Source organism: Ceratotherium simum, chromosome 10 (genome assembly GCF_057802395.1).
Source record: "Ceratotherium simum simum isolate JZ-2026a chromosome 10, ASM5780239v1, whole genome shotgun sequence".
In the NCBI taxonomy this organism is placed as follows: domain Eukaryota; kingdom Metazoa; phylum Chordata; class Mammalia; order Perissodactyla; family Rhinocerotidae; genus Ceratotherium; species Ceratotherium simum.
This window is the reverse complement of record NC_141909.1, coordinates 10997329-11022944: the sequence shown is the minus strand read 5'-3', so window position 1 is coordinate 11022944 and position 25616 is coordinate 10997329. Positions and strand designations below refer to the sequence as shown.

Genomic DNA, 25616 nt, shown 5'->3' with positions numbered 1-25616 from the left:
CACACACATACATATGCAGGTATGTATGTATGTGTGTGTATATACATTTATATACATATATGTGTATATATCTATATATTTATATAGATATTTAATATAAGACTCTTCAGATTCTGCATATGCATTCAATGTTTTAAAGTTCTCTTTAATTGCAATGTCATTTTGGTTTATATTTCTTAAAAAAATCAGAAAGTTTTACATATATTTTTAGCTTGGCTTTGATCCAAGAACTACTGATTTCTGGATGTGACAGTTGGAATTACCAAAATATGAAGAAGCAACTATAACTGAATCATCCTCAAGGCAGCCATATCTGTCAGGAATGCTCAGGAGCCCTGCTACTCAAAGGGTGGTCCCTGGACCAGCAGCTTCCTCGGAGTGTATTAGAAATGCAGGAGGGCTGGCCCCACGGCTTAGTGGTTAAGTGTGCTCTCCAATACTGGTGGCCCGGGTTTGGATCCTGGGCACGCATCCACACACCACCTGTCCAGCCATGCTGAGGTGGCCCACATACAGCAACTAGAAGGATGTGCAACTATGACATACAACTATCTACTGGGGCTTTGGGGAGAAAAAGGGAAAAAAAAAGAGGAGGATTGGCAACAGATGTTAGCTCAGGGCCGGTCTTCCTCAGCAAAAAGAGGAGGATTGGCATGGATGTTAGCTCAGGGCTGATCTTCCTCACAAAAAAGAAAAAAAGAAATGCAGGATCGCAGGCTCTATCGCAGACCTACTAAATCAGAATCTGCATTTTGAACAAGGTCCCCGATGATTAATGTGCATTTTAAAGTTTAAGAGGCTCTTTCATAGAGGATATGATACCAGCTCAAGACAAGGTTGACATAAGGGAAGCCATATTGTAGAAAAGAAAAACTCTATTGTAACTTTGAATGACCTCTGACAAACTAACCCAGCTGGCTATGCACCCTCCAGGAGATCTAACTGCTCTGTAGATTTTACAACCCCTGCTTGTGCATGTACCTCCCAGCTGCGATAAGATGATAACTTCGTTTTTGTGTGTTCCTTAGGATTGTGATGACCCCCGAACAGAGAATCTATGCTGACAGCTATCATCAGTAAAAACTGAAAGATCTGGTGTGGCACTCTCATCTGTAACACCATAAGGTCAACATTCCTAACCCCCTCCCCAATAACACAAGGGCCTATATAACTACTGTAAGATTTTATGCCCCCTAGAGATGGTTCTTTTGGACATGAGTAGGCAATCTTCCCTTTTGCTAGCAAGCTGTAATAATAAAGTCCTTTTTCTCCTACCACCTTGCCTCTTGACTATTGGCATGTCTTGCGGCCAGCAGAAAGCCCCAGGTTGGGCAGTAACAGATACTCCTTGATACTCCAGGTTAAACTGGATGACCTATAACACTTTTTACAAATTCACAATTACATGATTCTAATATAATCACCGAATAGAATATAAAAATACTGGCTATAATATGATGATAATACATTAGGATACACCATCACACCCCTCTCCAACTCCAAGTCAAAAATCAACTACACCAGTTTGGCTTCATGAAGACAAAAGTATGTGTTGCTTTTTCAACCACTGGGAGGGTATTATGAAGACACCATCACAGACTCTTCCATAAAGTCTAAGCATGCAGGTGGCCTCCAAAGAGGTAAGGAAACAGTTTCTTCCCTAGAATCTCCAGAAGTAATGCAGCCTTGCTGACACCTTGATTTTAGCCCAGTAAAACCCATTTTGGACTTCTGACCCGTAGAACTATAAATAATAAATTTGTGTTGTTTTAAGTCACTAAGATTGTGGTAATTTGCTACCGTAGCAATAGGAAACTAATACAATCACTGTTCACGATTTTGACACACACCCGTTCCAATCATCTCCCATGAAACATGACCATGTACAAGTGCACGGTGCTCCAAAGTTCTACCTGACCCAAGGGTTCCACCCAAGGCCACCTGCCAGCAGGGGTCTCTGTCAGATTTATCACTACAAATATAAACTCATTATACCAACCAAGGTTTTCATCTTACTTGTTTCAGAAGGCGTAATGAGACAATGGGTCTGGAGCAACGATACTGAGTCCAACCTCAAGCAGAAGAACAAGAAAGGTCACTTTTCTTTACGTTAGTTCTGAATCCTACCGTGAAAGGAATGATCTCAAGAGACTGCGAAGTCTACGTCAAACACGGACAGGATCCTCACCCAATTCAAACCGATACCAACAAGAGGTATTAGCAAAATAAGAGCTAATATTTGAGTGCCTGGCTTGTGCCAAGCTTCATCCCAAGCATACTGCATGCTGACATAAAAATTTCATTTAATCCTCAACAACCCATGAGATAGGTACTTTTGTTATCCCCTTTCACACGTGGAGAAACGGGAAAGGATAAGTAGATTTCCAAGCTCACAGACTTAGAAAGTAGTCTCAGATATTTTGAGTCCAAAGCAGGTGCTCTCTTGCCTTCTGTCAGGCAGTCAAAACGCATCTGACTCCCCTCTGCATATTAAAGGAGAATGAGAAGCAGCTCCCTCGCCAAGTGTTCGTGATTCAACAGAAGGTATAAGTTTGTGAACTTTATATTTGAAAGCTGAAGACGATCTGTTCCTTACAGAAGGGTGTAAGATCGCTATGGTGTCAAAGAATGTCAATTTTGAAGACAGGCTGAGCTGAGTTCAAATCTTGACTGTGCACAATTTAACATCTCTGTGACTCAGTTTTCTTGTATGGGAAATGGGTGTGATAACATCTACATCTCACGTTGTAACATGAATATAAATGAGACTATTTAGTATAGAGTCTAGATAGTACAGACGCCATAGCAGGCATCTTGCACTCCTCAACTCTTACAACTATTACTGTATTTGAAAATTACAAATTTCAACACTCCAAGCATTTAGAGGTAGAGATACAATCAGTTACTTATGGGGAAGGTAAGAAGGTATAATACGAGAAATCAAGTGGAAGAGATAACTAATCTTGAGAGGGACCGTGAAAATTTATAGACTTTCAAAAAGGTCTTAGACTGTCTCATTTTTAGTGGTATGAATGCTTAAGTACTTTACAGGAGCTATTTCTACTAATATGTTCAGTAATTTTTCCTATAAAGATTCTGAAGACTCTGCAGGCAAACATCCAACAAATCAAAATCGTGGCCTTGGAGGCCACAATAAGGATAAATTAGGATAATGAATAGTATAGCTCAGAAATCAAATCTTTCTTTAAATTGCTGCTTGAGCGAATAAAATATCCTACTTTGGTAAACAAATTTCATGCACTGAAGACTGTATCAGCTACGTACTAAAAGTTGTGTTTTAATTAGATTTCAAAATAAACATATTTGGAGAACAATGCAATTACAAGATGAAAATCTCAGAAACCATCCTGCATAGGAGCCACGGGCATAAGAACAGGAACATAACGTAAAAGACCAAGTGCACAAAACCTAAAATAGATCTCCCATTTGCAAACGGTACACCTTTCACTTCCCTTATTTAGAAGACATCTGGATATTCAGTACTTCCATAATCAACATACAAAATAATTCTGTCCAATATAAAGAATTTGTGTTAAAAAGGAAATATATTTATATCAATACTGAAAACAGAACCCATGGATGTCCTGACAAACTCGGCCTGTCCCACCTGCCTGCTTCTGGCACGTCCTTGGAGAGCAAGAGGATAGAAATCCACAAGCGACTTCCCACAAAGGCACCGAGAGTCTGAGACACCCATGAAAATCCTGCCCACTGTCAAGTCCTGACTGGTCTGTTCTCTTCCCTGGACAGTAAGCTAGGTTAGTGTGCAAGGGCATCCCACCATGTGGAAGTCAATTGTAGGAAGAGCGGTTTAGCAAGACACTTGCATCTCTTACCAGCGTGAGTCTACCTTTCACTCTACTCTGTAAGAACAAGGTTAGATGTTAAACCATAAATTGCCACACAAATATTTATTACTGTTATTAAGATTTTTCAATCTCCAACTCCTGACTCTACAACACAAACTAGATTTTAATGAGAAGAAGTATACGCCCGGTGGAAAAGAAATGCCATTAAGAAGGACTGATTATTATAAGTCAGTGACTTTTAAATTTCTTTTAGCCTGTGTGGTAGAGCTGAAATTGAACCCACCTCCCTGTATCCACGGCCTTGGCAGTGCCCTCCCACTGTGACTCTGGACGTAGCCATGTGACTTGTTTTGGTCAGTGAGACAATAGCAAAGATGATGTAAGCAGAGACCTGGAACATACTTGTGAGTTGCGACTTACTCTTGCAGCTCTTGGAATCCAGAGCCACCACATTAACACTCCAGGCTGGCCTGCTGCATGGCGGCCATGGGGCCCATCCTCCCCTTTACCCCAACAGTCAGCCATGCCCCAGAAGCAGAGATGCTAGCTGACTGCAGATGTAAAAGGGAGCTCAGCCACAATCAGCTAAGATGGGCTCAGACCAGCAGCGTTATTCAGCTGACCACAAATTCATGAGCAAAATTTAGTATCTGTTGTATAAGCCACTAAGTTTCAGGGTGGCTTGTTGTTTAGCAAAATCTAACTAATATACCCACCAAACCGGTTTTCTCATCCTGGGCACATAGCTAAATGACATTACCCAGCCTATTAGCATCATAGTGGGGCAATATGAGTGATTCTCAACACTGGAATGGAAATGGAAGTGATGTGTCACTTTGGAAGGGACAATTAAGAAAGGGTACGTCTTCTCCAAATTCTCTCTCTTCCACTCTACGGTGCAACTATGTGCTTCAGATGACGTCATCAAAGGATAAGTTTTTGCAAGGAAACTGTTACAATACGTTTGCATATATACGTAGATGTATATATGTATATGCCACCTTTGCTTGCAGGTGAACACAGTTGGCCTCACCCGTGGTGTGCTGGAGTGGCAATTGTGTGCATCTCTCCCCGACTTCATGTTCAGCAACCTTGTTGCTGTTGTTCACTTGAAACTGGCCATGGTGGGAGCATTTACACCATGGAAATTAGCAATGCTATCAGTCAGGACTCCCCCACTGCAAGATGGTTGTTAAACATTTTAAACATTGCAATCATACCGCTGCCCCCTACCCAGCTGCCCTGGCTCTCTGGCATCCCCTTGGAGTGGTAATCTGTTGTGGGCTATTTGAAAACTCATGTTCTAATTATACATAATGACCCTTGTGGGAAGAGTGGACCATTTAATGGGTTTTCTCAAGCTGCTTGCCCTTGTTACTCTAGGCTGGGCCAGAAATATATATATCATCCCATTCTGATACTTAGAGACTCACCCTGATCCATAATGCAAGGGCACTCACATAGATATGATGTCTCACTTTCACTTTATAAGGCACACAAAAAAGCCATTGGAGGCATTGGAAGACTGTCATTAAGACTACAGGGATCTGGATATATCAGTTGAACTAAGGAATAATCAAAATGGAGCTTTTTCCATTACCTGTCCAATATAATGGCCTGTCTTGAATTGATTTAAACCATGGCGTATTTTGTTTATGAAAGTTTCAATTAAGGACAACGTGTATTTTCCAGAGTACAATGTCAGAACGAATATTCACAATTTAAAATATCTTATGGAAAACTACTTAATATCTCCTTGTTTCCTCACACTTTGGGGCCATACATTTATGGATTAGTGGGATAAAGGAGAAGTAAATGAAGACACGTACAAAAACCTTTCAATTAGCTAAACTATAATTTAAGGATTAAGAAGTTAATGCCCCTACATGACTTCATTATTTTTTTTTTTTTTAAAGATTTTATTTATTTTTTATTTTTTCCCCCCAAAGCCCCAGCAGATAGTTGCATGTCATAGCTGCACATCCTTCTAGTTGCTGTTATGTGGGACTCGGCCTCAGGATGGACGGAGAAGTGGTGCCTCGATGCGTACCCGGGATCCGAACCTGGGCCGCCAGCATTGCAGTGCGCGCACTTAACCACCAAGCCACAGGGCCGGCCCAGGACTTCATTATTGACATTTGAAAAAATAATCAGGAATGAAAATGCTAAAATCTTGGCTTAGCAACAATAAAGTGTTGACCTTGCTTACTTTTCTGGACACGGATAATAATAAAAATCAAAGTATTAGTTCTTCCACAATACTTTTCTCTCACATTCCCTGGTGTCTGGAAGAAGAGCAGCATAAGACGGAAACAAAAGCACACTAGTAATATTTTTAGCCTTGTGTTCCTTTAGACTTCAGTCCTGAGTTCCTTTGATGTTGGACACACAGTAGATTCAACGATAGTTTCTGACAGGACTTGATTTTCCCCATGTACTGAATTGGTCATGAAGCATTTTCTGCTTCCTCCTAAGGGAAGAAACCTCAAAGGGATCTCTTCTATACATTTCTCTATCTCCTGTATTAAATGAAAGCTACACTGGTACTCTGGACACAGCTGGCTGGACCAGAGGCTAAGCTGCAGAAGGCCAGCCTCCCCCAAGGTGGCTTGACAACGTCTTTGATAAGAGGGATGCCCCAAACTGGATGATGGCCCTAAGACCCTCTCACTCTTGACTCTATTTTTCAGAAGTATTAATGCAAGGTGAGTAAAACAGATTAGGGCACCTAAGTTCCAGTAATATAATCTTGTTGTTTCAAGTAATATCATCTTCTCTTTGTATATTCCAAGAAGCTGCACCATTCACCTTTGGGCACAACAGGACCCAGAGTGATGGTCGGCCCAGGAGGTCACTGCAGGTACTCCAGCCATAAGCCTCTCTCAGCGATGGTCACCTGGGCTGTCCCTTCCTCATGATCCTCTGATTCTGACTTACAGTCAAGTATTATAAGTAAAATGCCAGAGTGCAGGCACTAAAATTTTCTATTTTCCTCCCTAGAGCTCCACCAACCACATAGTTACTGAATAGTCTCGCCAGATTTTCACAAAGATGCTTTCTTAGTCTTAGTCATCAGTATTATGTGAGTTTTTCTTTTTTCCTTGTCTTTATGAGTACTTTAGTGAGAAATTAGAATGGGCTACAATAGGGCTGCTAGACAGAGGACCCTAAACCATGATGGTTTTAAGAACTTTGAAGATACTTTAACTGACATTCCCGTAGCTAATTAAAATGTCTATATCTAGAATCACTTGATATTTACTTTTATATGTTTATGTTTATTTTTGGTATTAAATGGTGGGCAGGTGAACATGAAACTTGTTTTAAATTCAAGAGAGAAATAACAAATTCAAAAATGAAAGTAAATAGCTCTTTTTTTCAGTAAATTCTATATCTAACACCATGCAGGACTTAGATTGTTTCATTTGATGAATGCAGAAATAAAACTTTTTGAGCTGTATAGTATCTTGAGGTGGGACACTGATTTTGAGATATTTAAAGTACTTAGGAAAGATAAAAAACAAATTTAAAGGATTGAAAAAATATACAAGAAATACACCAAATATGAAATGACTGAAGTTTTTTACTTTGTCCAAACCTTGTCATTAGCCTTATGGCACGGAAGGAGTCACACTGCTCCTCCAAACCCTTCAATTACAGTGACTGTGTTGAACACTGAGAAAATACATGGTAACTTCAAACGCTGGCTAATGATTTTAAAGAGGGTTGTATATTTAACGCTAGAAATCAAGATTTGTAAGAAGAACAATGTATGCTTCATTTTTTCCAAAAGTGACAATGCAACAAATATATGATGGAAATTTGTCTCCAAAGACTATTTTATGAATGATTGGCATAAGTTAGTAAATGTCTCTTGATTAATATGAATGTAAATACTGAAGACTCATAGGACTTATTCAAACTGGAAGGTGAAAATATACAATGATATAGAAATTCAGTTTGAGATAATCTAAAACGCAAATAATTTTAAGATGTTCTGAATATTTCTTTCTTCCAATGAGGCTAAAAAAAATCAAAGACGCAAAACCATTTAACCAAGAGTAAAATAGATGGGTAAATAAATAAAAATAGCACTCATAATTTTATCTTACTTTTTATTAAAATATTCTAGTCTGGTTTCTATTCTGAATATAATTATTATTTGAAACACATATATATAATATACTAAATATATAGAGAATGTATATATATTTAAATAGATCTATGTGGAATATTTGGAACTGAAGATTTACACAAAGGACTCCTCTCTTTAGCTGATTTAGCCATAACTGGTTTCAAGACTACAATAGGTCTTTTTCAAATAAGCTTTCAGCTACCTTCTTACACCTTTTGTTTGTGCTGTTTTACCTTTAGCTATTTTATTCTCCCTGTTCTTAATTCTCATTTCAAGTTGTTACAGAATAATTTTTTTATTCCTTTTTTCCCCTAAAACTTTTCCTCCAAGCCAACTGTTTCGTGTTCTGTTGTTAGAAATTGAAGACGAACACGTGTGCACGCACATGTTTGGGGGAGGGATCACTCATGTTTGCATAAGAGGAGAGTAAGAATTTGTGTCTGCTGTGTGTGAGGCTGTGTTGTTCTGTCCATGAAAGCACGTGCATGTGTACATTAGTATATAATCCCCCAAATATTTGCTAAGCACTTATCATGTGAAAGCTATAACGGAAGCAACTGGAAGTAGAGAAGAAAGTGACCCCAATATAAACAAGGAGTCAAGAGGTCACTGTGTTGAGGAAGCTTTGTGTGACCTGATTTGAGGGTACGGACATTAGCATGGAGTGGAGGGGATGATTCAAAGAAATTCAAAAGACTGAATTAATGACAGAATTGAAGACAGACCGGATTTGGGGAGGCTGAAGAGGGGTGCATTATAGGTTGGTGTACAGGTTTCAGGAAAAGCCTGATTTCTACATGGGAATGACTGGGGGAGAGGTGCATTTGGTTTTCAATATGAGAGGGGTGATGTGTCCATGAGAACACCTGGAAACACCTGCTGGAGGTTTAGACATACACCTCTCAGACTCAGAAAGCAGAGCTAGAACTAAAGGCTGTGAAGTCCCTGGACTATGGGTGTACATGAGAGCTGACTTCCTGGAAGTGAAAAGAATCCTCTGAGAGAGTGAACGGTGTGGGAAGATATGCTAACAGTAATGCTAATCATTTCTACAGACTGAGTGACCCACGGCATCCCATACACCACGCTAGGTATTTTATGCGCATTAGCCCTAATTCTTACAAAACCCTGAGAAATGTTATTATCCTCGTTTTTCACGTCAGGAAACTGAGGCTCTGGGAGATTTAGCAAATTGTTTCAGGTTCTCCTGGGCCACACTGTCTTAGCTGGACCACACTGTCTTCTCACATTGGTCTTTAGGTATAGAGGTTTGCTTGTGGATGGAACTTAAGTTCTCATGGGCTCAATCCTTGAAATCATCTGTCAGTAAGTGGGAAGGTTCATTAAGAAGACAGACATTTAAGAAGTGCCTAGGATGTCACTTCATCACTTGAAATACACATATCACACAGTCCACCTCCCCCAGTCTTCGCCTTCAATGGAAATTTTCTCAAAAAGCATTAAAACACTATAGTAATAATTTCTCCACAATTTGACCTACTTATGGTAAGAGCCCATTATCTCTATTCTCTACAGAAGGAGGCACATGATGGGATGTTAGCAGAGAGAAACTGAGCGAGAGCATACCAGGTCTCATGCAAACTTTCATTTTCTTGTCAGGGACTTTCTTTGCGATAATAGATCACTGGGCGTGTGTTGGAAGATGGCTCAAAACTGTGCAGGCACATCTGTCAAACTGTCAAGAGATGAAAACTACTACCTGAGAGGCAGGAGACAAACAGCTTGTCACAGCAGCAGCTGAGAAATGAGGTTCCAATTTAACAGAATTCCATTCATCATGCATTAGGGTGACCTCTTCACTCAGCTGCTGCTTACACTAAAATAGAGTTTAAACAGCTAAGTAACTGGCTGATGCTAAAAGAGTCAATTAGAACTTTTCACTTTGCTGAGATTCACACTTAAGGACACACTGAAGAAACTTTCTAAGTGGTTTTGTTAATACCACATAAAAGAACTGCGTTATTGCCTGAAGATGGTAGAGGTGTAAAATGTGCATCCGTATGTCAAGCATTAATATTTTGGACTTATCTCTCCAATGTTTTAATGTCTTCTCAGTTATACAGAAGTGATATGCCCTTTAGAATTGCACAGGATTTTTGAAAATCATTTGGAAAAATAAATAGATAAATGGGCAATGGACGTGAATAAGCAATCTACAGAAAATATGTGGCCTACGTACATGAAAAAAATGCACAACATCCATTGGCTGTAATCAGGCGGATCTGAATTTAACATTATGCTCTATCATTTCATGCCATTAGGTGTAAATGTCTGATAACATCAAGTGTGGACAAGGATGTGAAACAATGAGAACTTTTACAAGTTGCTGGTAGGAGTAAACAGTGGCCCTACCATCTGGGGAGCCATTAGGCAAAGTCTCATAAAGCCTAATGTTGTCCACATCCTTGAACCCAGCAATTGCTCTCCTCACTATAGACGCACAAATAACTCTCACACGTGCACAAAAAGGCATGGACAGGAAGAGTCCTACAATGTTTTCAATAGCAAAACAGTAAAAATAATCTCAATGTCCATCAATAGGAGAATGAATGAATGAACGGACAAATTGTGGTATATTTTTATGGTAGGATAACATACAGTGATGAAAACGAAGTGGTTAAAAATACGAGGTAGACTGCCTGTGATGAAATTCCCAGTCAGTAACTAGCTATGTGACCTCCATCAAGTTACTCAAGCCCTCTGTGCCTCAACCTTCTCATTTGTTAAACAGAGACCATAATAGTATCCACACTCATGGCATTGTTATGAGCATTAAATAATTTAACATCTCTGTGACATTGTGATTTATAATAAGAGTACAAATTTGGTCTTTGTCCTGGTCTCTGGCACAGAGCTCCCAAAACCTTTGGCAACCCCTGTGATGAGAGCCATAAAGGTGTCTTTTGTTACGTTAATGAGGTGACTTTCAGAAAGCACCTAAGGATGGAGGCTGGTCACCAAAGGAGCCAATTATGTGGTTAGAGGCTCAGAACCTTCAGTCCCAGCACCAAACCTCTGGGGAGAGGAGAGGAGCTGGAGATTAAATCAATCGCCAATAGCCAATGATTTGACCAAGCATGCCTACATAATGAAGCCTCCATAAAAACCCAAAAGGAACCTTAATTTATTTTTTGCAAATATGTCAGATCTAGAGGGATGTCTGTCTATGGAAATTTTATTGATTAAAGTAGCATGTTGGTATCAGTGTAAAGAGATTTTGGGTTCAGAGCTCTTCCGGGTTGGTGAACACATGGAGGTGCTGGGAGAGTGGCATGCTCAGAGAACAGGAAAGCTCTGTGCCCTTTCCCCATACCTTGTCCTTCGAAAACTGTTGCTTAGTTATATCGTTTTATAATAAACCAGTAAGCTAGTAAGTAAAAGCTTTCTCTGAGTCCTGTGAGCTGCTCTAGCAAATTAGTTGAACCCAAGGAGGAGGTCCTTGGAACCTCCAATCTATAGCTGGTTGGTCCGAAGCCCAGTTGACAACCTGAACTTACGATGGGCATCCTAAGTGGGGGAGGGAGGAGTCTTGTAGGACTGAGCCCTTAACCTTTGGGATTTGATGCTATCTCCAGGTAGATAGTGTCAGAATTGAATTGAGTTGTAGGACACCCAGCTGGTGTCAGAAAATTGCTTGCTGGTGTGGGAAAACGCTCCCACTCCCACCACACTTCCCCACTGGAGTTGGTGATCAGAACCCTTAACTTCTAAGACACTGTGTGCCTGAAACATAGTGAGTGATGAATAAATGTAGCTATTATTATTTTTTTTCTTTTTGTGAGGAAGATTAGCTCTGAACTAATATCTGTTGCCAATCTTCCTCTTTTTGCTGAGGAAGATTGGCCCTGTGCTAACATCTGTGCCCATCTTCCTCTACTTTATATATGGGACGTCTGCCACAGCATGGCTTGATAAGCAGTGCGTAGGTCCACGCCTGGCATCCGAACCTGCGAACCCCGGGCCGCTGAAGCAGAGGGCGAGAACTTAACCACTACGCCACTGGGCCGGCCCTTACTATTATTTCTAATAGTGGATACATAGGTATTCTCCCTATCTGTGCTTCCACATTATTTCATAATATATTTTTAATGCAAAGAAATGATTAAATATTATATTATGAAATGGCTCCAATTTACAAATTATTCCTCTGTAAATACATGGAAACTACATGGTGTTTCTCCAAAGAAACTATTTTACAGGTGATTTGAGCATCAGGTCAGATCACAATGGCCTATTTAGCCCTCAATAGACTTTTCAAGTCCTGTAAGAATTAAAAGTTTAATAGGAAAAGCTATCCCTGAGTTATAATTACTGAGGCCAACTTCCACTACTCATGATCAAAGCTCATGAGGGTGTTGAGTAGTGGCTCCCATAGGCAGAGACTGGGGCAAGATTTTCAGAGGGGATTAAGAGGGGAAAATTACCGGGCCAGCCCAGTGACGCAAGCTGTTAGGTGCGCGCGCTCTGCTGCGGCGGCCTGGGGTTCGCTGGTTCGGATCCCGGGCGCGCACTGACGCGCTGCTTGGCAAGCCATGCTGTGGCAGCGTCCCATATAAAGTGGAGGAAGATGGGCACGGATGTTAGCCTAGGGCCAGTCTTCCTCAGCCAAAAAAGAGGAGGATTGGCAGATGTCAGCACAGGGCTGATCTCCTCACAAAAAAACAAAAAAAAAAAAAAAAAAAAAAAAAGAAGGGAAAATTACTTTGAGTTCCTGCTGTAGGAAAACCCCATACTTTGCTTAAGTGGACCTGCAGCTTCCACTCCATTCCCGTGACCTACTGCCTCTGGCCAATCTCCTGTTTTCTCCTAGCTTCACATTCATCTTTGGATGTTTTCTAGTGAGTCTCTTTAGAATGCCTGATTGGGAGGTTACTGACTCAGTCACAACCAGCCATATTTGTGCAATATGCAAGAAACAGAATAAACCTAGTCTTCAAGGAGAAAAATAGAGGCAGATGTACGGACCAAAACAAAGATGAGAAATCATGTGGCCCAAACAGAGATCAAGAGAAAGGCAACAAAAACATAGTCGCCTGGCAGCCCTGATGACACTCGCAACAAATGCTCCCTGTGAGTATAAGGTTTGTCCCTTGTGATCAAATAATTCTTGACTAGGACATAAATACTCACTTAATTCTCACAAGCTGAAGAAGAAGGTATTATTATCCCCATTTTATAGTAATATGCCCAAGGTCATACTAAGAAGTAGCATAGCTGAAATTCATCTGTCTCCACAGCCTCTTCTCTAAGAGGCTACAATCGTGTGACGTGTTCTCCCTCAGGGAAGATGCTGTACTGGGGATTACTCCATAGAAGGAAGTGAAGATGTCTGTAGCTGGAGAGGCAGGCGTGAGAGGGGGTCATGCAGGAGACGGGCTGGAGGCAGTTGTAGCACAAAAAGAAGAGGAAACCAGGTGTGGGGTTTGGCTTCCCCATCTTCTCAGGCTTTCCTTGTCACTTCCAGCCATCTTCTTCCCAAAGTAAGGACCAAAGGCAGGCAGGGTGGGACCCCAGACTAGGAGTATATCAGCAGTGCACAGGGAAGCAGAGAAAGAAGCAGAAAGACACTCCAGGCAGGACCGAGGGGGTGTATCAGGGGCTACAGGACATTAGCTTATTTGTTCTTAACTCAGGAATGAACTTATTAGGAACTGCATAGAATTACAAGAGCTAAGTTCCTTTTTAAATATGGCATGAATTTCATTCATAACTGGATGAACATGAAAAATGTCCTAGCAAAATTAACTTCATTAACATTAAGTTAATTAACTAAAAATCTGAACAAGGGGCATCAGAGAGCTCGCCACACATAACCCACCAGGTCAACAGTACAGTTTTGGCTTGTCCTCCTGCTCTGAACTTGCGGTTTTGCAATTAAATTTAAGAGTATATGTATTTTCATTTACTATAAAAGCAGAAAAGACTATCCTAAGGGTGCCAGATCCTTTCCTTGCATGCATGCATATGACTCCCATTATGATTACAATTATGGCTATGATTATACTTATAATTTGTGTCTCAGAATATAGAATGGAATTTGCAGAGTTTCAAATTACAGGCCAAAGGTGCCTGTTTTTTCCCTCTATAAATGGCTCTACGGAGCCTATTATTCTGTAGAAGAGTCAGAAGATCTCTAAGTGCCCTAATTCATTTGATAGCTCCATATTCAATATATGTAAAGAGGGAGCAGAAACACAATGATCGCAACATTTGAAATAGGGTGAAATATGTGTGTATATGTGTAGGAATGTAGGGAAACAATGAAAAAAAGTTGTTCCTATTGCTCAGATCTTAATCGCTGCTCACTGGAATATATATATATATATAAAATCCTCAAAGATTTACTCTTGTAAAAAAATGTCAAAGATACATATATATCTTTTATATAGGTAGATACATACATACATACGTACAGAGAGAGAGAAAAAAAATAAACTATTACACATCAAACACCCAGAATCATAGAAGCGTCAGTGACATCGTGTATTTAGTTTAACAGCAGTAGGGAAGATTAAGTCACGTCGATCAATCTTATCTTATTAAATTACTTAATTACTTATAGATGGTGGGGAAGACAGATGTTCATGCCAACAAATCAGACTATTTACAGGAAGCATAAAAGAAAGTAAAAATATAAGACATTGTACCAATGAAGAAAGTTAGTGAATCTAAAGTAATTTCACCTGAAATGAGGAGAGAGATGATTTTTAAATGTCCTTCATTTGCAGAGGAATTTGAGCCAGTTGCCTTTTATGCTGAGCTATAATTTTATTTTGAAATTTTGAAAACATAAAATTTATGGAAAGGCTATTTTGGAATACTAATTGAAATTTATGCACTACTTACTATGACACCATCTTTGTGACCTAATGTCACACTACTGTAAATTATTTCATGGGTCACCCAAACAAATGGCTCCCAAGACCCAGCAGGTACCATAAAGGAGCAAAGCAGAGTCATGCATTAAACACAGAGGTGCACAGTAAGTACTTTCTTCACTTCTAGAAGGAAACGGGTGCATTTTGCCTTTCTTCCTGCAAACAATTTATTCCTTCACTCATGCATTTATATATTTATTTATATATTTATGAATTTATTATTTATTTATTTTCCCACCATAGAGTCCTGGAGAAAGAGAAATATTTTTCTACTCTGAGAAAACTGTCCAAATCCATGGATAAATAAAACACTCATTTGTAGTGCTGCGGGGACAACATGGAGTATTAGGAGACTGAGGGGGAAATGGAGACTCTGTGCCCAGACCAATGGGGCAGCCATCACCCAGATCCAACCAATTATAGCCATGTGGGAGTGAGAACCCTGTGTTGCCAGATCTTTCTGTTTTACAAAAGCAGTAGGATATATGGGTTTTCATGCAAAATACTGTTTTTTAAAGTTGGGGTCAAATTTCAAAACAAAGTCCCACTCTCAGGACAAAACCAACAATTCCTAATACTCAAATGGGGACTCTGGGTCACCAGGATGCCATCTCTCAGATATGTTGATACCTAATTTTTCTAATTCCTTTCAACAATTGCAAAATTATGACCTCAATTTAATTACAGCTGTTCAATTGTTTCATTCCCAAAAATTCTGCTTTTTTGTTAAAATAAGAATGGGTTTTGGTTCTTTTCAACTATGTTATTCCTAAACATTTCTAAACATAGACCTATTGATTTCACATGCTAAAGAAGATAAAAAGAATTCTGAAAGCAGTGCGTCACAACAGAAGTCAGGGTTATGTCCTCTCGAGCCTCTGTCACCACGTTTCAGAAGGGATGCACTGGCAAAAGTACCCAACGTTATCCAAAGCCACACATCTCTGAGAGGTTCCTTCTAAAAACAAACTCCTAAGGTACTGCTTGTTTTAGACTTAGGAATGAGTGCTTTTATAGAAATGAGTATTATTGCCATAATCCACTCGATTTCTAGTTCCCAGAGATGAGAACAAGAGGACAAATAGAACAGCTTCTAAGTGAGAAATCAAATAAGTAGTTTCACAAGCCAAGAAGGGGCTGTGGTGTTCTTTCACTTGATTGTTCTCTCCTTTAGGAAACACCAGCTGAGCCTCTTCCATGTGTCAGCTATAGTTCTAGCAGTGACCATGACCATTATGTTCCCTAACGTTATGGAGTTTCCTCTGGTTGGAGAAACAGACATTAAATAACCAATTATACCATTTTAATTTATTTTATTAAAATTACAATATGGGCTAACCCCGTGGCTTAGCGGTTAAGTGCATGCGCTCCACTACTGGCGGCCCGGGTTCGGATCCCCAGCGCGCACCGACGCACCGCTTCTCCGGCCATGCTGGGGCCGCGTCCCACATACAGCAACTAGAAGGATGTGCAGCTATGATATACAACTATCTACTGGGGCTTTGGGGGCAAAAAAAAAAGGAGGAGCATTGGCAATAGATGTTAGCTAAGAGCTGGTCTTCCTCAGCAAAAAAAGAGGAGGATTAGCATGGATGTTAGCTCAGGGCTGATCTTCCTCAAAAAAAAAAAAAAATTACGATAAACACAAAAGTATAGGGTGATTTTGGAATATATAACCAGGGTACCTGATCTGTTCTTTGAGGATGATGTTTGAGCTGAATTCTGAAGGATGAGTGGGAGAGATGAGTGTTCTAGAAATACTCTGTGAAAATGATGGCACCTCCTGGGGACAGAAATGCGGTTTTAGGAGAAACATAATGTGTAAATGCAGGAATAAAGGGTCTTAGAAGAACTGGCTCTTAACATTAACCTCTCAGTACCTCTGGAAGGTGAATGAGGGAGGATAAGTCAGGAGGAATTAAAGCAACTCTTACTTTTTATTTTATTTCTATAGTTTAAAATATGTTGTAGGAGAACATATTCACGTTTTGCTTATTTTAAAAATAAAAAGAAGTGATATATGCTACTATTTGTCCTTGAAGGGGAGATACCATTATAATCCTACACAGTGAGTGAGCGGATGGTTCAGATGAAAATTTTCCTGTTACCTAGTTTTAAATGGCATTAATCATTTGTAAAAGCCAACTAGTATTTCATGACCACTTTATTTAAATAATTTTTTCTTTACTTAATTCTTTTCTTTCTGTTTTAATTAATTAATTCATGATTAATTTTCACTCAGACACGGAAATGCACTCTCTCTATTCACAGTTCATGCCCCACTACAAATAGACGATGTCTTGGCCATCCCACTTTTCATCCACACTCTTTCAAATCGGTTCCTTCCGGAAAGCTTGATTTAGAATCAAATATGTGAAGCTGAGCTGAAGGGAACTTCCTTCACACTGAATGGTCTGACTTCCTTCTCCCCTCATTACAAACCGTATGTATCATCATGCATAAGACTTATCAAGCATGCTGCCGTATTTACAACACATGTCTAATATGCAGGGCTCTTAGGTGCCACATCTACGCCCTTCTAACATCTACCCGCCTCTCTGCCGACATTTATTTTCCTATATCCCTGCTCAGTGCTGTCCACTCCATCACACCCGCCTTGCCATTTCTCTCTTGTCATCTCAAATCTTTGTGATAAGGAGGCTAATTTGCTTCCTAATTACAGTTGCAATCTTAAGGCATCTATTAATAAACATTTAATAGATTTTTAAGCAAGGTATTCAGCGTCCAGTAAGACTCTGATTTAGTACTCATGGCAGGCCTGATAGTTTATTTCTATGACAAACTCATGTTTCTTTGGCATATTTTTTCAGCTGGATAAAGCATGGAACTAGGAACCAGAAGGCCCAGGTACAAGTCCTGGTTTCTCCATCTGGTTGAGATGTAACTTCAGGAGACTCACGCGGGTCTCTGGATCTCTACTTCCTCATCTACAAAGGCTGATAGAGCATGCCAGTCTTTCTACATCACAGGGCTGTACTGAGCCTCATCCTTAACCACTCCCTCCCTCATTCTTGGCCTCGGGTTAAATACCACCACCTCATGAGGACCTTCCCTGACCTCTCGGATGAGGAGAGAGGATTCCCAAATCCCATACCATCCTGCATTACTTCTTTAAAATCCCTATTACTCTTGTAATTGCTAGTTCAATGCTGGTTTTCTCCTCCCACCCTGAAGTACCCTGTCAGCTCCAAGAAGATAGGGGCTGTGCTTGTCCTGTTCAGGACTATCTTAGTGTCAGTAAATATCAGCTGATGGAATCCTGCATAACATAAGTGAAAGTGCTTTTTAGGCAAGAAGCTGCTCCTACAATTGTTATTGTTGTTACTATTGGTAGCAATAGTAGACATTGAGGTAGTTGTAGTAATTGGATTATTAGCAGCATTGTCACTGTTAAATGTATGACAGAAAGAGAACCACAAAATAATATTAAATATTATCAATATTGATTGTAAACTCTTCCTCTTTTTCCCCTCCATCCTTTTAACTGATAGAAACACGTAACTACACATCCGATTAAATGGCCATATAAATGGAGCCCACAGTGATGGTTCAGAGTAAAATATTTTGCATCTTACGCACCAGTCTTTGAAATGCACAACGAACCCCCACCTGGAGAAAGATCCAAAAGAAAGAAGGAAGGTGTTCTCATTCTGAAGCACATGAAAATCCCTTCCCCCAATTATGGGGGGGGCGGGGAATATGAAGAAATATAAAAAGCAGCCCCTCTGTGAAGAGGATTTGTAACTGAAAACAGAAGAGAGTGAAGAAAATAAAATTCTCCAGGAGGAAGAATCAGTTGTCTGTTCTCAAGACGGGGCTGCTAGATTTCTCACCCGTGAAGAGGAGGGAAATGGAGACAGTGAAACTACCGTGGAGTGGCAGAGAAGCTGCTCTGGGGTAGGTGACACGGTTTTGAATAAGAATTAATGACATTTGGGGGCAGGAAAGGGGAACAAAGCAAAAGATGCCAGTGAGGTCCATCAAAGAAAAGGAGGTTATCGGGCTTCAGGAGGAGCTCAGAGCAGATGATAAGTCCAGAAAGTGCACAGGCCAAGACCTGATGGCTCGCTCATCCCCTGACCACTTCCCAGGACTCTGGGCCCCCCTGCAATTCCATCGCCTCCTATTTGCTGCAGGTGCACTTTGTCAAAGAAGCACCTTTATTACATCACGTTCGGAGAGCTTGCGGATGCACAACAGACTACCTATTAAAGATATTCTTTCCCAGGTACCCAATTAAGGTACCCAATTAAGGTACTCAATTAAGGTACTCAATTAAGTGAATTGTGATTGTGACCACCCACCCCCAAATAATTCAGGCCTTTGTGGAAGAATATTTTTAAAAGATTTAATATGACAACAAAATTCTTCACTGATTCAATACTGCTGGCATGCTATTACCTGTATGCATTCATTCACCAGAAATTTACCAAACCCCTACTGTCTATCTAAAACAATGCTAGGTCCTGGGAATACAGGATGGAGTAAAATACTGTCCCTGACTCCAGAACCATAAATTCGGGCAGGTCTAGAGCTTGGAGAGCTGCGGATTTCCTTGTATAAAATAAAAGTCAAAGACCTTTGTTGGATGAGTTTTAAAAATATCGCACCTGGAGGCAGGCTGGAGCGCGTCCCTGGGGCTTGTTGACATCCACAGCCACCAGCTGCCATCCGCCAGCAGCGTCTTCGTGAAACATCTTCAAGACAAAGAGGGATATGAGTCAGAGGCACTTAATACGGAGCGTCAAGAACTCTAACTTTATGTCTCCAGCTTTTAATATTTTTTATGTTATCAAAGATTTGTCTTCGCATGGATGTATATTTAGAAGATGAGTCGTTCCAATTATGTTCATTTTAACACTGAAAATTTAAGGGAAATAGTAATAATAACAACAAGAATAATGATCAGAGCTCACATTTATTGAGCACTTGCTGTGTATCTGGTCCTTTCTGCCTTACATATGCTTTGCATATAATTACTCAAATATTCTTCTCCACAAGACTTCAAAGTAGCTATTTTATCCCCATTATATTGATTATTATATATTAGATCTGGGAGAAAACAAAAATTAGAACACCAAAGCATTGTGTCAGGTGCGTTTTTACCAGAAGTTGTGAATTTTTATCTTTAGTGGACAGTCCTCATTGAGCCAATAGAAAAATATTCTCAGGATAAATAACAGAAGTGTGCACGTAGCACAGGGAAAGAGGCTGGTGTTATTTTAATGGTAGGAGACTGACATAATAGACTTGGTGAACTTATTTTCACCATGCTGCAATTAATCCACTCAGCAGAAATTTTATGTACCTATTTATGAAGGGGACAAGAAGTTTCTCTTGGCTTAAAATACATAAGTGAGGGGCTAGCCGGATGGCATAGCGGTTAAGTTCTTGAGCTCCGCTTCAGCGGGCCCGGGGTTCTCAGGTTCGGATCCCAGGCATGGACCTACACACCGCTCATCAAGCCATGCTGTGGCAGCGTCCCATATAAAGTAAAGGAAGATGGGCACAGATGTTAGCCTGGGGCCAAACTTCCTCAGTAAAAAAGAGAGGAGGATTGGCAATGGATTTTAGCTCAGGGCTCATCTTCCTCACGACAAACAAAAGACATACGTGATGAAACTCAGGATAGTATAGGATATTAAAACCTGACATTCATTAAACTGGATGTTCAGGTTATTGAATGCCTAGGTTATTATTTTACTGCATGTTCCACTACTTCAACATTTAGTTATCTGCCAATATTACACCCAGCTGGAAGACATTTCCCACTTATAAGTACTTTCTCACCTATAAATTTTCTTTCCGATTCCTTAGGAGTGTGTCTGTGCATGGCGGTGGTAGAGGGATAGCATGGAATAAAGGATTTTTATTTTTATAAGAAAGGACACTAACTACGAGCACTCACTGTTTTATTCCTGACCGAGGGTGCTATTTCATACACATAAGTAAACATTTTCTTTGCCATACTTATCTTTGTCCTCGGTTTAGTCTGACCTTGTGTTCAGAGGGGTAATTATTGATATAAATATGAGATGACGCAAAGACCCCATTGCCTAGGATTTATAATGGTAATTTCAAACTCCCAGTAGTAGAGGTAGCAGCTCACCTGCAGAAAGAAAACTTGTCCTCTAGAAAATACGTGAGGTGGTGAGAGACAAGTGCCTAGATCCACAGGCCATATATGTGTTTATTTTTAACATGACAAGATGGAGGTGTGCATTTACACAAAGATTCTTTGATCAAAGATGCCAATTACAAAGTGTTTTTCTCAGCTGTCCATTTTCAGGATTCTGATACCCTTTAGAACGAATCTTAAAAGGCATTAGGAGTGGCAGAATCAAGCACATCCTTCATGACATTCAACTCATTCAACATATACACTGGTTGAAATGCAAATCTGTTAAAGTGCCTCTTACAGTTCCTGTCAAAATCCTGGGAGTCTCCTTTTAGGGAGAAAAGACAAAAGCAATCCCGCCAGTCAGCAGCTGAAACCCCTCGGGACATGCAGCCCATGCTCTCCTATCCTGGCACAAGGATACTGAGGGTATATATTTGCTTTGATCAGTAGCAGACTAATTTTCTCTGTTAAATTATTTTTTTCCAGTAGAAAAAAATCAAATGAGTGAATTTAAATGTTAGTCAGAGTGTTCTCTCAAGGTCACTTCTTTGTATGAAATAAAGTGAAGGAATTACAAATGTTCAATTTCTCTTCAGTTCCCTGAATTATAAAACAACATTTAGACTGGTTACTATAACAGTGGCTATGTGAGGTAGACAATGGGATATCCAAAACCAGGAATCCTCAGGGACTCAAGTCCTTAAAGGAGTATGGCAGGGGCTGCCAGTTGGCCGTCCATATCTGTTCTCCCTGTCTTCCACAGTAAGAAAGTGTTTACAGGACCACTAGGCCACCAAAATAAAAAGACTAATTCTTTTCCTTTTTTGATGCTCATCTTGACCATGTAATTACATACTGGTCCATGAGATATAAGCAGAAATGTTCTTTTTCTTTCTATTCTTTTCCTTCCTGCTTTCTGGAATGTGGATGTGAGGGTCAGAGCTACAGCAGCCATCATTATCCACGAGACAACTTGGGAATGAAGGTTATGCAAGGTGGAGCAAAAAGATGGAAGGAATCTGGACCTGTGGCAACACAGACACTGTACCATACCTCCTCTAACTTTACATGAGAGAGAAAGGAATTCTATCTCACATAAGCCACTTATTTTGGGCTTTTTGTCCCTTGCAGCTGAAACTAACAACTAACACAAGTGGCTTCAGTTTGAATGTCCAATGATTTATTTCATTTTAAAGATGAAATCTTTTTATTATATAATTATACATATATTTTTATTATATAATTAATGCAGGTTTACAATTAAACACTTAGAAAATGTGGATGAGTTGTAAAAAAACCTTAAATCCAACCCCCAAGACAATCACCTCTAACATTTTAGAGTTAACTTTCCAGGTAAGTTATACACACACACACACAAACATGAGATTTTTTTTTTTGCATTAATACGTTGTCTGCATATTTTCATGTCAGTAAAGTTCAATCATGATTTAATGGCTTGCATTTATTCCAATTTCATAATTTATAATCAATAACTTATTGATAGAGTTCATACTCTTTTTTTTTATCAAAAAAATGTTTTTTGGGGGGCCAGCCCCGTGGTGTAGCGGTTAAGTGCACACACTCTGCTGCTGGCGGCCTGGGTTCAGACCCTGGGAGCGCACCGAGGCACCGCTTGTCAGGTCATGCTGTGGCGGCGTCCCACATAAAGTGGAGGAAGATCGGCATAGATGTTAGCTCAGGGCCAGTCTTCCTCAGCAAAAAGAGGAGGATTGGCATGGATGTTAGCTCAGGGCTGATCTTCCTCACAAAAAAAAAAAAGTTTTTTTTTGATGTTTAATCCATAAACATTTTCAAACATACATCTTTGAGCATTGTCCAAAATTTTTCTTAGGATAAATTCCTAGAAGTGGAATCTCTTGGTCAAATATAGTTTATATGTTTTTAAGGCTTCTGATACATATTGACAAACTGTTTTCTAGAAAGGATGCTCCAATTTACACTCTTGGTAATAATGTAGGAGAATGCTCCTTTCTCCACCTTACAGCCAACAAGAAAACTGTCTTTTTTAAGAAAACACAAGTTCACATGGGGCCAGAATAAAGACAGTGTGTTGACAGCAGGGCCTGTAACAACTAAATTAAAAGGAGCGAGGATCTCAGTGAGCAAAACTGAGGGCTCTTACAGCTGAGCAACCTGGTTTTGAGTCCCAGGTCCACCACTTACCAGTTGTGTAATATAGGGTAAACTTTCCAATCCTTGTTGTTTTTTAATCTGCAAAGCAGAAACAATAATAGTACCCACCTCACAATATTATTGTGAAGATGAAATAAGATGCTCGTAAAGCCATTAGCACATGATTAGTGCAGCTCTCAGTATCTGTCAGTCATTGTAATATGATGTTGCGAATCAGTGGACTATTACCAATGACAACATGAGTGAATTTCCATGAGCACTCTCCTCTTAGTACTATCTTTTGGGAACCTATGGAGACTTCAGTCTCGAGAATTATCCCAGACTTGTCTGTTTGCAACCGCTGGGGTTTTATAAAGGGTCACTTGATTTATAAAGGGGCTAAGAATGCTTTTGGGATTGTCCTACTAGAGGCAAAATATCATCACCCTCATCAACAACGACAGATTATTTAATGGGAAGTGGTAGAGAAAGAATCTCGGTAACTAGGCTCATCACCAGCAACTGGATTAAAATTCCAAACTCAAGACATGCATACACATATAGTAATGCAGAGGAAATCTAAAATTTATTTTGAAATTCTTATGCTCTTTGGGTTCTTTCAAAATTAACCATTTAAAAAAATAAGTAATAGTCATTATTACACAAAATAATGAGAGTGGACACTTGACTTGATTTCATTATTAAACGACATATTCAGTGACGCAGCCTCACAAAATGTAATTCTCATTTGTGGTTTCCTATGATGAATGCATTATTCCACCACTATGGTTTCTTATTAGAAGGAGCTCCCCATTGTACCATGATAGAATAGACCTTTCCAAACACTGCCTCATTAAATTGCTTTCTCACATATTTTAATGACATATATTCATGTGGAAATCAATGGTTTTGAAAGGCAGTAAACAAATTTTTACTAAAGTATTGTCTTTGAGCATTAAGTTGCATATAGTCTTTTATGGTGGAGAAATTCTTTCCATTTTTGATCACATGTCTTTTCTTCTATGGCTTTCTGCTTTTTAACCCAGCATTGCACATTAATACAGAAGCTGTTTGGGCATGTAGAACCCGGTATTCTAAGAATGTCAATGGAACCACACAGGAGAAAGAACTTATCAGTGTCCTTTTATCCTACACCAAGTCCACCCTCAACAGCCCTCCATCTTAACTAGGGCATATTAATTCAGAAAGCATGGGCCAGCGAGCATGCTCAACTAGAGAGAGTTCAAGACCCAGAAATTATTGCTCTCTTTAGACAATCAGAATATTTATTTACCAACCCCTCAATATGAACTACTGGACCGTGATTCACGTATAGAAGTTAGGTATGTATTGCTTGCCGGAGACTGCCTGGTGTCTCTTATCACTGTACAGAACTTGTGTGGTCCTAAGGGATAGCAGTCTTTCAGTTCTACTCCAGGCAAAGTGAGATCAGCTGTCCCTCCCAGGAATCCACCTAAATCAGAAGACCACCTGACTCGCAACGGATATCTGAGGTGAAGCGTCTAAGGAGAGGAATGGTCTGGACTAGGGAGATGCTATGCCCAGGATATTTCCTACTAGCGCATCTGCTCATCCCAACATCCAATTCTGGAGCAACACCCCTAAGAACTTGTGGCATGGGTAGTCCTACTATATGGGGCCATTATATTACGGATGTATGAATCTCTTGCACTGTAACCCAACACATAACTGAGCATATGGAAAGTGACCCACATCTAATAATTATGCAGGTATGAAAGTCACCATCCCCATCAGAGTTCAGGCAAACTAATGATTACTAATCTGAAATTTTCCATAGCATTTTCCGTTTGTTTTCCTGTTATATGTTGTATTATGGTCTCTTGAAGACCCTTGGCATTAATTTTTCTGTAACTTTTTTTCTATGCTGTGACTCAGAGGCAGGTTGCTTTGTTATTTTAAAAAAAAACAGTTCTCATCACAGACTCTCTTTTCCCTTTGAACAGTCCATATCAGAGCCAATTCCTACTGAATTATTGCCCAAGATGTTGGAAAGCCCCTTCATTATCCTGTTAATGTGTATAATTTTCTTTCCACACATACAGCCCTCCTGGAAAGTCCGCAGACTTAAGAGATCAACAAGTCCACCAAGCCTGGCACCCTCTTAGTCCTTCTATGAGGATAACATATAGGAAAACTGCAAATGTCCCTAGAGAAAGGCAAGAAATGACTTCATTTCTGAACAGCTGTGTGCTTTACAATATAATAACCATCTTCATTTTATGTCCTCAAAGCCTATCTGCTTTATTAGAATTAGAAACTTGTAATTTAGTGTTTTAAATCATTTAACCAGAGGTCCTTGTGCACATAGTTCTGTCTGATTTTACAAACATAACAGAAGCATGGCAAATGATGTCTCTCCCTTCCACACACACAAAGCATCCGACCACTTGCCTAGTGGCTGGCAAGGGGCTGGGCGGGGCCCCACGGCCTGTTGC

General features: G+C 39.9%; 2 protein-coding genes across 3 annotated transcripts in view; one reads left to right on the top strand and one right to left on the bottom strand.

Annotated features, from left to right (window-relative positions):
• ITGBL1 (integrin subunit beta like 1) overlaps positions 1-25616 on the top strand; it is a 1366350-nt gene that overhangs the window by 1010317 nt on the left and 330417 nt on the right. The gene's annotated exons all lie outside the window — the stretch shown is intronic.
• Positions 1-25616, bottom strand: part of NALCN (sodium leak channel, non-selective) — a 293641-nt gene that overhangs the window by 176001 nt on the left and 92024 nt on the right. Inside the window, exon 9 of the mRNA XM_004423148.3 lies at positions 19496-19582. Coding sequence (XP_004423205.1) covers positions 19496-19582 — 87 coding nt within the window. The remainder of the gene's footprint in view (positions 1-19495; positions 19583-25616) is intronic.